General features: G+C 24.6%; 5 protein-coding genes across 6 annotated transcripts; 3 read left to right on the top strand and 2 right to left on the bottom strand.

Annotated features, from left to right (window-relative positions):
- Nucleotides 1–16: 16 nt before the first annotated feature.
- On the top strand, nucleotides 17–1,345 carry LOC122852827 (UPF0598 protein CG30010). Of its 2 annotated transcripts, XM_044152902.1 has the most exons (5): nucleotides 17–159; nucleotides 247–561; nucleotides 643–691; nucleotides 760–968; nucleotides 1,039–1,341. In XM_044152902.1, exons 2-5 carry the CDS (start codon nucleotides 397–399, stop codon nucleotides 1,285–1,287), a joined length of 672 nt encoding a protein of 223 aa, XP_044008837.1. In that variant the 5' UTR covers nucleotides 17–159; nucleotides 247–396; the 3' UTR covers nucleotides 1,288–1,341. The 2 variants fall into 2 exon arrangements, with proteins under 2 accessions (XP_044008837.1, XP_044008836.1); XM_044152901.1 differs by having other exon boundaries at nucleotides 17–561; nucleotides 1,039–1,345.
- A 44-nt stretch (nucleotides 1,346–1,389) lies between these two features.
- On the bottom strand, nucleotides 1,390–3,037 carry LOC122852809 (angio-associated migratory cell protein). Its single transcript, XM_044152875.1, has 4 exons — nucleotides 2,894–3,037; nucleotides 2,648–2,831; nucleotides 1,573–2,569; nucleotides 1,390–1,494 (listed from the first exon to the last, which is right to left on the bottom strand). The coding sequence occupies exons 2-4, from the start codon at nucleotides 2,829–2,831 to the stop codon at nucleotides 1,431–1,433; spliced, it is 1,245 nt and encodes a 414-aa protein (XP_044008810.1). The 5' UTR covers nucleotides 2,894–3,037; the 3' UTR covers nucleotides 1,390–1,430.
- Nucleotides 3,038–3,151: 114 nt separating this feature from the next.
- Nucleotides 3,152–4,215, top strand: LOC122852831 (mediator of RNA polymerase II transcription subunit 11-like). Its single transcript, XM_044152907.1, has 3 exons — nucleotides 3,152–3,320; nucleotides 3,424–3,564; nucleotides 3,660–4,215. The coding sequence occupies exons 1-3, from the start codon at nucleotides 3,245–3,247 to the stop codon at nucleotides 3,866–3,868; spliced, it is 426 nt and encodes a 141-aa protein (XP_044008842.1). The 5' UTR covers nucleotides 3,152–3,244; the 3' UTR covers nucleotides 3,869–4,215.
- On the bottom strand, nucleotides 4,110–8,593 carry LOC122851043 (rho guanine nucleotide exchange factor 7). Its single transcript, XM_044150092.1, has 10 exons — nucleotides 8,524–8,593; nucleotides 8,312–8,438; nucleotides 8,075–8,243; nucleotides 7,582–7,996; nucleotides 7,280–7,507; nucleotides 5,680–7,203; nucleotides 4,979–5,153; nucleotides 4,817–4,906; nucleotides 4,496–4,553; nucleotides 4,110–4,318 (listed from the first exon to the last, which is right to left on the bottom strand). The coding sequence occupies exons 1-10, from the start codon at nucleotides 8,590–8,592 to the stop codon at nucleotides 4,144–4,146; spliced, it is 3,030 nt and encodes a 1,009-aa protein (XP_044006027.1). The 5' UTR covers nucleotide 8,593; the 3' UTR covers nucleotides 4,110–4,143.
- Nucleotides 8,594–9,317: 724 nt separating this feature from the next.
- Nucleotides 9,318–11,596, top strand: LOC122852802 (probable glutamate--tRNA ligase, mitochondrial). The gene is made up of 3 exons (XM_044152864.1): nucleotides 9,318–9,851; nucleotides 9,935–10,169; nucleotides 10,237–11,596. Exons 1-3 carry the CDS (start codon nucleotides 9,755–9,757, stop codon nucleotides 11,429–11,431), a joined length of 1,527 nt encoding a protein of 508 aa, XP_044008799.1. The 5' UTR covers nucleotides 9,318–9,754; the 3' UTR covers nucleotides 11,432–11,596.
- The last annotated feature ends 484 nt before the right edge of the window (nucleotides 11,597–12,080 follow it).

Below are 12,080 nucleotides of genomic sequence, written 5' to 3'. Positions count from 1 at the left end.
TAATATTAAAAAAAAAAGAAATAATAATAATAAAAAAATTATACATAAACAACAACAACAATTTCTACATGGGTATATGTGTGTGACGTAAACAAAAAATACGTACAGATAAGTTGGCTTACCGAATAAAGGCAGAGATTGTTGTAACATAAATTCCAGGTGAGAGAAAACTGGTCCTAATTGCTGATCATCCAAAAAAGGTTGACAAACAACATCAACATAAAATATATTTATTTTTCATGTTAGGGTCAAGTTTATATTCATTGACTATTTAAATATTTCCTTATTTATCATGAAAATAAATTAAATATAAAGTCAAATTGAAAGCAAAGTTGATCAATTAATTAATCACCTGATGAAACAAGTTATCATTCAAGAATCAATTATCAATAGTCAATGCACACACACATCATCATCAAGTGTAGGAGGATGAATTTATTATTTCGTAATTTATCATATTCAAAATGGTTTTTAACCAGAGGAATTGCTGATTATGTTCAGGGACAATCACCAGAGGCTCGTGTTCGAGAATATTTTTATTATATAGATCACAATGGAATGGTAGAATGAAAAATAATTAATTTTATTATTTGCAAAAGTAATAACAATTAAATTATCAATGAATTTTTTTTTTTTATATAGCTGTTTCTTGATGATGCGAGAATGAAAAATTTTACATCTTGTTTTAAAGGTATCTCAATGTAAAAAAAAATATTTTTGTAATGATTATTGTGATGATTTAATTTTTGCTTTTTGTAGAAAAAAAATTTCTTAATTTTTTTTTTAAAAGATTAAAGATAAATGATAGTAATAGATATACCAAAGATTTTCCATATTTATCACTTTGTGGAAAAGAAAGAAATTTTATACGTTGTGATGATTTACCAATTGTTTTTACACATGTTATCAATGATTCCAATTCTGATAATGAATTATTTAGCTATGCCTATGCTGATGATTTACTTGTGGTAAATATCATCTATAAATTTCTATGCTATTTTTAAAAAATGTATTTATAATTTACCCTTAAATCAACAGGTACCTTTTCAGCCTAGCAAAATATGTATGAATATTAAAACTGGAAGAGTCTATCATCCAGCATCAGAAAAAATTGGAGGTATTGGTTTAGTTAAATCAAAATTTGCCATTGAATTAAGTCCGTATTTTGAATTTACAAATGGTGAAGATAAACATCCAACTCATTTAACTTGGAGAGGTAAACGTTTTGTTTTAGACAGTCAATGGTACCATGATAAACTTAAATTAACTAAAAACATAGAAGACTAATTAAACGAAAATTTAATAAAAAAAATTAAGTAAATAATTTTAATGAACCTCAATCAAGTTTACAATATATTTTTTTAAAAGAAATTAATTAATCTATTTTCTTTTTTTTTTTTATAAATCAGTAAGAAAAAAAATTTTATAAATTAATCCATATTAAATATTCTTGCAGTACTGTCATCAGATGTTGTTAAAATTGTTTTTCCATCTCTGAAAATAAAAATATTGTAAAAATTATTATCAAAATATATATATATTGTATAAAGAAAAAATCAAATGTTTTTTTACTTTGATACGCTGAGATCTAGAATATCTTCATGATGTCCCCAAAATGATTTGACACATTGTCCAGTTCTTGCATCGTAGCATCTTAAACCACCATCTAATCCAGCAGAATATAAAAATGGAGTATTTGCTTTCCATACAAGTTTACTAATTCCACTTTCTTGTTGTATTCTATTTCTAAGTACTTGTTTAACAGTATCCCAAATAAATATTTCTCCATTAACAGTACCAGTTGCAACCATATGCATTTCTGGATCATTACAAAATGATACAGCCTCAATCCAATCACCTTTATCTTTTTTAGATGATGCTTCATCATTTTTAACTTCATCAGATGTTGTTTCATCATTATTTTCTGTATTATGATGTCCTTGTAAATGTTGTAATACACCAATAACTTTACCAGTTTGTGTTGTACTTAATATTGTTTTACCATCAACTGCTGCTGATATTGTAACTTGTCCATTAGGTTGACAATCTAATGCAGTTATTGTTTCATTATGACCTAAGAAAGGTGGTATTGTTGTATGAACTGTGCCTTCTTTTAAATCCCAAATACGAATTGTTCCATCACCATATCCTGCTACTAATTTTTTACCATCAGCAGAAAGTGTAGCATTTTCAGATCTTTGTCCAAAACTTTGAAATATTTTACAATCACCAGTTGGTATTTTCCACATGTATATTTCACCCTCAACACATCCAGCAAATAATACATTTGCTTGTTTATGCCATTTCATCCAAAGTGCATCACCAATATTAAAATCCCAAATACGTTGTTTATTTGACATTTTCCAAACTTGTATAATTCCACTCATATCACCAGTTGCAACATATGTATCATCATAATTAAAATCAGCAAAAATAACACTATCTTGATGACCAATACATTCATGAATAATTTCACCTGTTGCTGTATTCCATATGTATGCTTTATCATCTTCACCACCAGTTGCTGCTAATTTTCCATCTTTACTCAATGAACCACAAAATACAGAACCTGAAAATTTACTTATTAGACATTGCTTACATCAATTATTACTATTGTTTTTTTTTTTTTTTTATCAGAATAAATTACCTGTATGATTTTTAAAAACAGTAACAGCATCATCATCTTCATCTTCTTCCATTCCTTCATCATCAGCTTCTTCAGCTTCTAATTGTTCAAGAACTTCATCAACATCACCAACATATACCATGTCATCTTCATCTACTTCCTCAACAATTTCTGGTGATCTTGGTGGAGTGTTTTCTAGATGCATCTATTGTTAAATTTATTAATTAATACAAAAAAAGTTATATGGATTTAATTGTCAAAATTTACCTTGACGATTGATTGTTTATAGAATAATGATTGTTGTATTTTACGAGTTTTTTTTTTCTTTTTTTTTCTATAAGCACAAGAAAGAACACGTGTGTGTAGAGATATTTTTTTAATAATAATCACTGTAAAATTGTGTAAATGTAAATGTGGCTTTAATAGTCGATATTTTTTTAAGATGGCCGCTTATTTGTTTTTTTCCCCGACAGTTGATAAAAAAGTCGCAGAAAATTTACAATAAATAAGACTACGTGGTGTAAATAAATGTTTATTTATTCTTAAATTGTTAATAATTTTTAATACATAGTTAATAGTTATCAAATAAACTTGTTGATAAAAAATAAACAAAAAAAAATGACACCACCAATGGAAAGAATACAAACATTAGAAGCAATTGAAAAGGATATCATTACATGTTTACAAAGTGCTGGTAGGTTATAATATAATAATAAACAATATAATAATTTATTTAAATAATAAAATAATAATAATTGAGTATTATAATTTTTATTTTATTTCTTGAAAACAAAAAGGTCAGGCATTTCAGGAATTAAGTAAAGAAAAATCAAGTTTAAAACAAGCTGAAACACAAACACATCAATTTTTAAAAACACTTGGTCATGTTGAATCAAAATTAAGTGAACAAATAAATTATTTAACACAAGTATCAACAGGTAAAATTTATCAAATAAATTAACAATCTAAATTTATAGATATATTTAATTTTTTATTATAATTAAACTTATATTTTAACATTTATTTTTATCAGGACAACCACATGAAGGTTCTGGTTATGCAAGTCAAAAAGTATTGCAAATGGCATGGCACAGATTGGAGCATGCAAGAAGTAGAGTTAATGAATTAGAAAAACTTAAAAATAAACATCTTCATGGAAGATCATATGCTAGAGCACCACAACAACAAGTACCATCATCAAGTGCACCAGCTCCAATGTCACAGACAAATGCAAATACATAAATTAATATAATATTATTATAATTATTTATATTGTGATTATAACAATCATAATTGTCTCTTTTTATTTTTATTAATTTTTCAATATTTAAAAAAAAAAAATATAAAAAACAAACTGGATATTATAAATTATTTCTATTCTATTTTTCTTTTTTTAAATTCTTTAACGTCAAAATATTCTAATCATTCATGGAATAATCTAATAAGTATAAAATACAATTTTTCTTTTTCTTTTTCTTAAATATATATTTTTTTGATTGTTTATTTAAAAATAAAACTCAAGGCACCAAACCATCTATTCCATTAAATCGTCTTTTGACTAGCATATCAACAGTTCCAGTCAACTGAAGTCTTGATTGTTTTTCCTCTTCAAGTTGTCTTGTCAACTGAATCATTTGACTCTGTAAATCCATAACTTGTGTTTTCAAGGCCTCAACATTTTCCGGCAAGCCCCTAATTTAATAGTAATAATAATTAATAACAATAGTTAAAAGTAAATTATTTTTTTTTTTCGTTTAAATATTTATCAAAAAACAAAATAAAATCAACAACATTGACTCCAGAATTAGCTAATTTTGTATAATTCGTAAATTCAAATAATGAATTTAACAGAATTATTACAAAACTTACCTGTTAATGTCACAAGAATCCATATTTTTTCCTTTACAAGTTGTGTCATCCGTAAATTCTGAAAATATTTATATGCTTATATTTAATTAATTTTTTTTTTTTAATTTTTAATTATTTTGAGATCCGTAACCATATTTTTAGTGAGATGAAATTTCCAATAGCTAATTCTGAAGTCGCGTATATTTAAAATTACAAAAAAATTTAAAAATAAAAAATAAATTTAGATGCAAAAACAAAATCAACATCAAAAACAACGTCACAAAGAAAAAAAGCCATAAAATAAAAAAGCCAAAAAATACAAACAAAATAAATTTTAAATACCAGGATTAACAGTGAATCTTGCATTGACAGTCATGCAGTAGCCTTCGATGACTTTTAATATAATAGCATCATCCTCAAACTGACGTTCATCTATAGAAAAAAAAATTAATTAATCAATTGATAAACTATTTTTCTTTTTACAAGTAAATAACGTAAACTCACTTGGATTTCTTGTTGTACGACTTGAATCTGTAACATCAGTCTTGCCATCAATTTTTAAATTGTAAATTGGTGCTGCTGGACGCAGTGAAGCAACACTCCATGGTATTTTATTTTTTGGTGACAAAGAGCATTCCTGAGCAAGTTGGTGTATCTTTCCGTTCGACTGATTGCTCGTCTAAAAAAAAAGTCAATAAATTATTTAAATTATTCTATAATATTTTAAGACAAGTATTTAATTCTACCATTATCATATCAACAATGATTTAAATAATAACTTGATGATTACAATGATACAATGATTTGTTAGTGAGAAAAATTTATAAAAAAAATTAAAAAAAAAGAACACAGCAAAACTTCTCTCACAACATGGCTGTGATGGGCTAATAAGCATGATGACTTTGGATAATGATTTTAAATAATAATAACTGTGAATGTGCCAATTAGTAGTGCAAGTTGAGTGGCCTGTTATTAAATTCAATGAAAAATCCAAAAGAAAAAAAAAAACTATTATTATTACAATAATTTTTAAATGACAAGCAAAATTTTTATACTGTCATTAAAACAATGAAAATAAAAAAGCTCAAGTTAAATAATATTAATACAATTTTTGTAATTTTAAACAACAGGCCTTGAACTAATTAATTTAACAGAGAAAAAAAAAAAAACAATATGTATCCAAATTGAGAAAAAAAAAAAAACACTAAACAGCCATGCCGAGGAAGCTTGCCTTGTTCAATGCTCCCAGGGTCAAGGGGTATAGTTTTCTTCAGCCACCAATGAGCATAAAGTCCAGATGTATAAACTTGTTGTTCAACTTCTTCTTCATCATCATCATCTTCTTCATCAACAACACAAATATCTTTTTTTTTAGATAATTTTTTACCAATATTTCTTGATACATTATGACTCTTAAATGTTATTGGCTCGGTAAAACGTTTTTTATCATTATCAATTTTATAAGATACTGATTGTAAATTATTTTGTGTATTATTTAATACTCTAATTGGTGTTAAATTAATAAAACTATTATTAGCACTTTCTGTTGATTGTTGACTATCACGTGGAGTTGAACCAAATGGTGAACTACATATACACTGATGTTCAAATTTATTTTCATCATTTTCACTTTCTGAATGTGACATTTGTCCACGTTCATTTGTATCATATGAACATTTATTTTTTCTATGTTCATCTCTTGAACAATATTTATATGATGTAAGATCAGATGATGTTACATGATAACTATCAGCCATACCAGAATCAGATGAATGTAAACTAACTGATGCTGGTATAACTGTTGGTTGATCAGCAACATCACCATTATCCCATGTATTTTCACTTATTGTTGTTAAAACTGTTGGATGTATATCAACATGAATAAATTCATCACTTGATATATCAAAATTTTTTTGTATACCAAGTGATTTCCATGTTTTATCTGTTGTATTTATAACATTATCATTATCATCACAATCATCAGACGAATAACTATTTAATAATTGACATGGTTTTTTAGATAATACAATATTTTTTGATGATACAAGACGATTATTTGTTGTTGATGTTGATGAATTTGCTGGTAAACTTTTGTAATTATCATATGATACTGAACGACACATATCACAATTATCAATATTACCAAGTGATGCTGTTGTTTTAATTGGTAAATTAACTAAACTTACTGATTCATCTGGTACATATCTAACATCAAGCATTATTGATGATTTTAATCTTGATGATACTTGTTTATTATCTGATGAATTTAATATTAATTTTGTATCTAATTTATGGGAATTATTATCATCATCTGTATCATAATTATCACTATTTAATTGATGAACAGAATAATGTAACATGTATTTTCTCATTTTAACATTTTTTAAATCTGGCTTAATAATATATTGATAATAAAGTAATTTTTTAATAAGCTCGGGATATATAATTTTTTTTCTCACTAATTTTGCATAATATCTTGATAATCTTGTGATTGAATTTGTACAACTCACGTGTGATATTGTTGTTGGTGATCTTCTTATACCAGATGACGATGATGATGATGATGATTGATCCTGTTTTAAATAATCAATCCAATTTTGACGTTCTTCACGATTTGAACATATTACAATAATACTTTCAATCATTGGTCCATTTATTTCAAAAGCATTTTTAATATCATCAGTATCATCCATTGGAATAATATCAATTCCAGTTAATGGAAGTTTACCCTGAAATTTATTTATATTAATTATTATATAACACATTATTTTTAAAATTATAATACTTATTTATATGATTAATTACTTCATAGACAAATGAACTCATTCGATGACTGGTACTTAGTACTAATAGTGTCATTGGAAATAAAACAAAATATCTATCACGACGATCAGCTCCAATTGCCAAGACAACTGGTCCTACATGAAGTATTTCACCAAGAGTTGATAGATCTTCACCTTCCCAATTTTTAATACCACTTGTTAATATTTGAAGAGCTAATTCTCTTTGTTTTCTTGCATATGTACATTTTTCCTGTTTAAAAAAATTACTTGGTAGTTTTAAAATTATAAATATGAATAATAATATCAATAAGTTAATAAACTCACAGCAATATCACGATAAACTGAAACACTACGTTGTGTATCACCTCTATCAAAATGATTTTTTTCTGTATGTCTTTCTAATTCTTGTAGCATTGCAGCATATTTTTCAAGTCTACGAAATGGTTTACTAAGTCCAGTTGTTAATACAAGTATACCAGGTGTAACAGCACCACTTCTTTCCATAAAATCATTTAATTCATCACGATATTTATCCATAATAGCAACTGTTTGAGGATGTCCATTACAATAATTTATATGAATGGCTTTTAATCTTGGTGCTAATGATAAAAATAAATGTCCAACTCTTGCATCTGGACCTTGAATAACTGTTGTTTCTAAATTATTTAATAAACGTTGATGTGTATCAAGTACATCTAAAATATTATTCATCAATTGTTTGTACTCTTCTTTTTTTAATCTATATATAATTAAAAATTTATTGCAATTATTATTTTATATATATTTACAAATATAGTTTTATAATTTTTAAACTTACACATTTGTTAATTCTAATGGTTGTAAAAAATTATTAACAAGTCCTTGTAATTCAGCAACATTTGCTCTTTCTGATTCTAAAAAATCTTTTAATACAATATCACGATTTAAACGTTGATGAATTGGTGATTCTTGACTTGTTTTTTCTGGTGATGATTTTGTTGAAGAATCTTTATATAAAAAATAAATATTAAATTTTTGAAATTTTATTGTTATAAATAAATAATTATAAACTAACCAGGTGATCGACATTCCTTGACATAATTTGATGGAAACCAGCCAGTTTTATCATTCAAGGTACCTTCCCACCAACCACCGTCATCAGTTTGAGTTATTGTGATAACATCACCTTTTCTAAAACACAACTAAATTGCCAAAAAAAATATATTAAATAATATTAACATAGCTATCAATAATTTTTAATAATAATTACAGAATTTATATAATTACCTCATCATTGTTTGTTCCTTTAAATGTAAATAGGGCGGTGACTAATTTTGGTAAATCAATTTTTGACATTTTGATGCAATTAAAAATGCAAATGAAATAAGGAAAAAAATATACAAATTTTTTTATGTCCCTGACAGATTATTTTTATACACAAACTTAAAAAAGCTTTTATATTTATTTTTAAATATAACTTGGGGCACTTCCTGTGTCAACAATCAAAACTTTTATATTCTCAGAATATAAATATATATATATATATTTAAGAAAAATAATAAAAATGCAAATAATATAAATTAAAATTCACTTGAAGTAATTGACCATGAAACATCTAGTCACCTTGATCGTTTGACCAAGATTGACATAGAAATATAAAAAAAATATCACAACAACTTTGTTTGTTTGTGTTTACTCATTAATGTAGATTTTTATTTTAATTGTTTTGTCAATTAAAAAAAAGTACCACTTGACATTTATAACACTATATATTGTTGAGGAATGTTGCGCAGAAGTTTTTCGAAAAAATTATGTTTAAAAGTATTTGGAGCACATCAGAGAGACTAAAAAAAAAAAAATTGCACCAGTAAAATGAAAAAAAAATTATATATGATTAATTTGTACAAAAATATACATCACATACACAAGCTTGTATTATTATTTTGCTAATATATATCTATGTATTCAATTAATAATAATAATGGAAAATTATTTACTAACGCCATTTTTAAATTTCTATCAACAGTCGAGCAGTTAAATTTCTATCAATAATTTCATCTATAATTAAATAATAATAACATTAATCAATATTTAACTATGAAATTATTATAGATATAATTATAAATCATTAGAAATTTTCAATGGTTACTTTGTAATTAAATTAATTAGAAAAAACAATTAATATTTTTTTTTTTTCTCTGGTAGTGTCATCTATAATACTTTATTTCGATTTTCCAATTTCCACACACATGTAGTCATTAAATTGTGATTGTAAGGTTAACTGGGCACAACCTGGTCCATAATTTTAATAAATTATTTAAATAATTAATTAACAACAATGCTCGTGTTTATATCAAAAAATTAATAAATAATTTAAATAATAGAAAAGAAATCTAAGTAAATATAAAAAGCTTTGTTTGGTATTTGATTGAAGGTTTTTTTGTTAAACATTTATTGTTAACAAGTGAATAATAATATTATAATTGTTTATATTTATGAACAATAATAAAAATTAATAATGATTGTTAAAAGTTTTATATTAAATATTCGATTAATACAAAGGAGATATTACAGTCGTCAACAAGTTAGAGTTAGATTTGCTCCAAGTCCAACAGGTGAAATAAATGATAATAATAAATTAATAACAAATTAATAAATTAATGAATGAAAATATTAATTAAATAATAATATTTAATAGGAAATTTACATCTTGGTGGTTTACGAACAGCATTGTATAATTATTTATTTGCTAGAAAAAATAATGGAAGTTTTATATTGAGAATTGAAGATACTGATCAAACAAGATTACAATCTGGTGCAATGGAACAACTTCAAGATGATATGGTATGGGCTGGTATAATACCAGATGAAAGTCCAGTTCGTGGTGGACCAAGTGGTCCATATATTCAATCAAAACGTCTTGATATTTACAAGTAATTATCAATTTAATTTATCATTTATATTAATTATTAAATAAATATAATTTTATTTTTATTTTAGAAAACAAGTTGAAACACTTTTAAATAATGGATCAGCTTATTATTGTTTTTGTACTGAACGTAGACTTGAATTATTAAAAAAAGAAGCACAAAAAACTCGTCAAATATCAAAATATGATAATCATTGTCGTCATCATGATAAAGAAACAATAAATGAAAAATTAAATAATGGACAATCATATTGTATTAGATTTAAACTTGGTGATAAACCACCATCATTTAATGATTTAGTATATGGTAATTTATCAATATCACAAGTTGAAGGTGATCCAGTTATAATTAAATCAGATGGTTTTCCAACTTATCATTTTGCAAATGTTGTTGATGATCATTTAATGAATATAACACATGTACTAAGAGGTGTTGAATGGCAAATATCAACACCAAAACATATTGAAATATATAATGCATTTGGTTGGACACCACCACATTATGCACATTTACCACTTATACTTAATTCAGATGGTTCAAAATTATCAAAACGTCAAGGTGATATTACAGTTAATTCATTTCGTAATACAGGTATATTTCCATTGGCATTATTAAATTATATAACATATGCTGGTGGTGGATTTGATCGTAATCCAAATCAACAAAATATATATACTTATCAAGAATTAATACAACAATTTAATATTAATAGAATTAATCCAAATTCATGTAAGTTACAACCAGATAAACTTCCTGAATTTAATAGATATGAAATAACAAGATTACTAAGTGATAAAAATAATTCAAATTATTTAATTCATAAAGTTAAAAAAATTGTTAATGATGCATTTGTTGATAGAAAAAATGATGGAAGTTTACAGCTTGATGATGAACATATTATGACAATATTAGATTGGTCTACTAATAGAATACATAATTTAAATGATTTAGTTAGTAAAGATTTAGCATTTTTATGGGTTATACCAACTGATGTTACCTCGATAAATGATCCAAATATAATTAAATCAATTAAATTACTTAGCCAACAACTAAATGATATTGATAAATCTAATTTTGATAAAAAAACATTAACAAATTATTTAAAATTATTTACACAAAATAATGATATTAAATTTTCAAATTTTATGAAATTATTGAGAAGTATTTTAAGTGGGCTAGATCAAGGTCCAGCTGTTGCTGAAATGATGGAAATATTAGGTAAAGATAAAACATTAGAACGTTTAAATCGTTTATTTAATTGTTAAATTATTAAATTAATAAATAAAAACTTAATAAATATTAATTATGTTGAGAAGAATTAATTTATTATTTCAATAATATATATAATTATTTTACATAAAATTTGGGTTTTTAAAATAATTTTTCGACTAAAATATAAATTAAAAAAAAAGAAAAAAAATAAAAAAAAATGTTTATTATCACAGAATTTAAAAATATAAATACCTTTTGTTTATTTATTGTAGTAATATAGTTTATTAGATTATTTTTGTTTTTTTTTTTGTTTAATAACAGAGAAAGATACTAATTTATCTAAAAAATACTTTTTTTTTTTTTTGCTTTTTCATTGTTTATATTTCATCTAAGAAATAGTTTATGATTATTATATTATTTACTGTGTTCACTTGGTCTATTTTCATAAAATATTATTAAATAATTATTTAAAAAATTAAAGCAAAAAAAAAAACAACATCATTTTGAACACAATTATATCAGGATTTTTGTCTTAATTTTTTGAAAGTTAAAAAAACCATTGATAAAAATTTAAAATAAATAAAAACAATTAGAGATAATAATGGGGGATTAAAATATTGAAATATCGAGATGAAAATAGCACTAACCATGTATCAGGAAGACTTTAGAAAATATGTGCAATTCACAATTCGATAGTGACAA

This window comes from Aphidius gifuensis, linkage group LG3, assembly GCF_014905175.1.
Source record: "Aphidius gifuensis isolate YNYX2018 linkage group LG3, ASM1490517v1, whole genome shotgun sequence".
NCBI lineage: Eukaryota > Metazoa > Arthropoda > Insecta > Hymenoptera > Braconidae > Aphidius > Aphidius gifuensis.
This window is presented reverse-complemented; position numbering and strand designations above follow the sequence as displayed.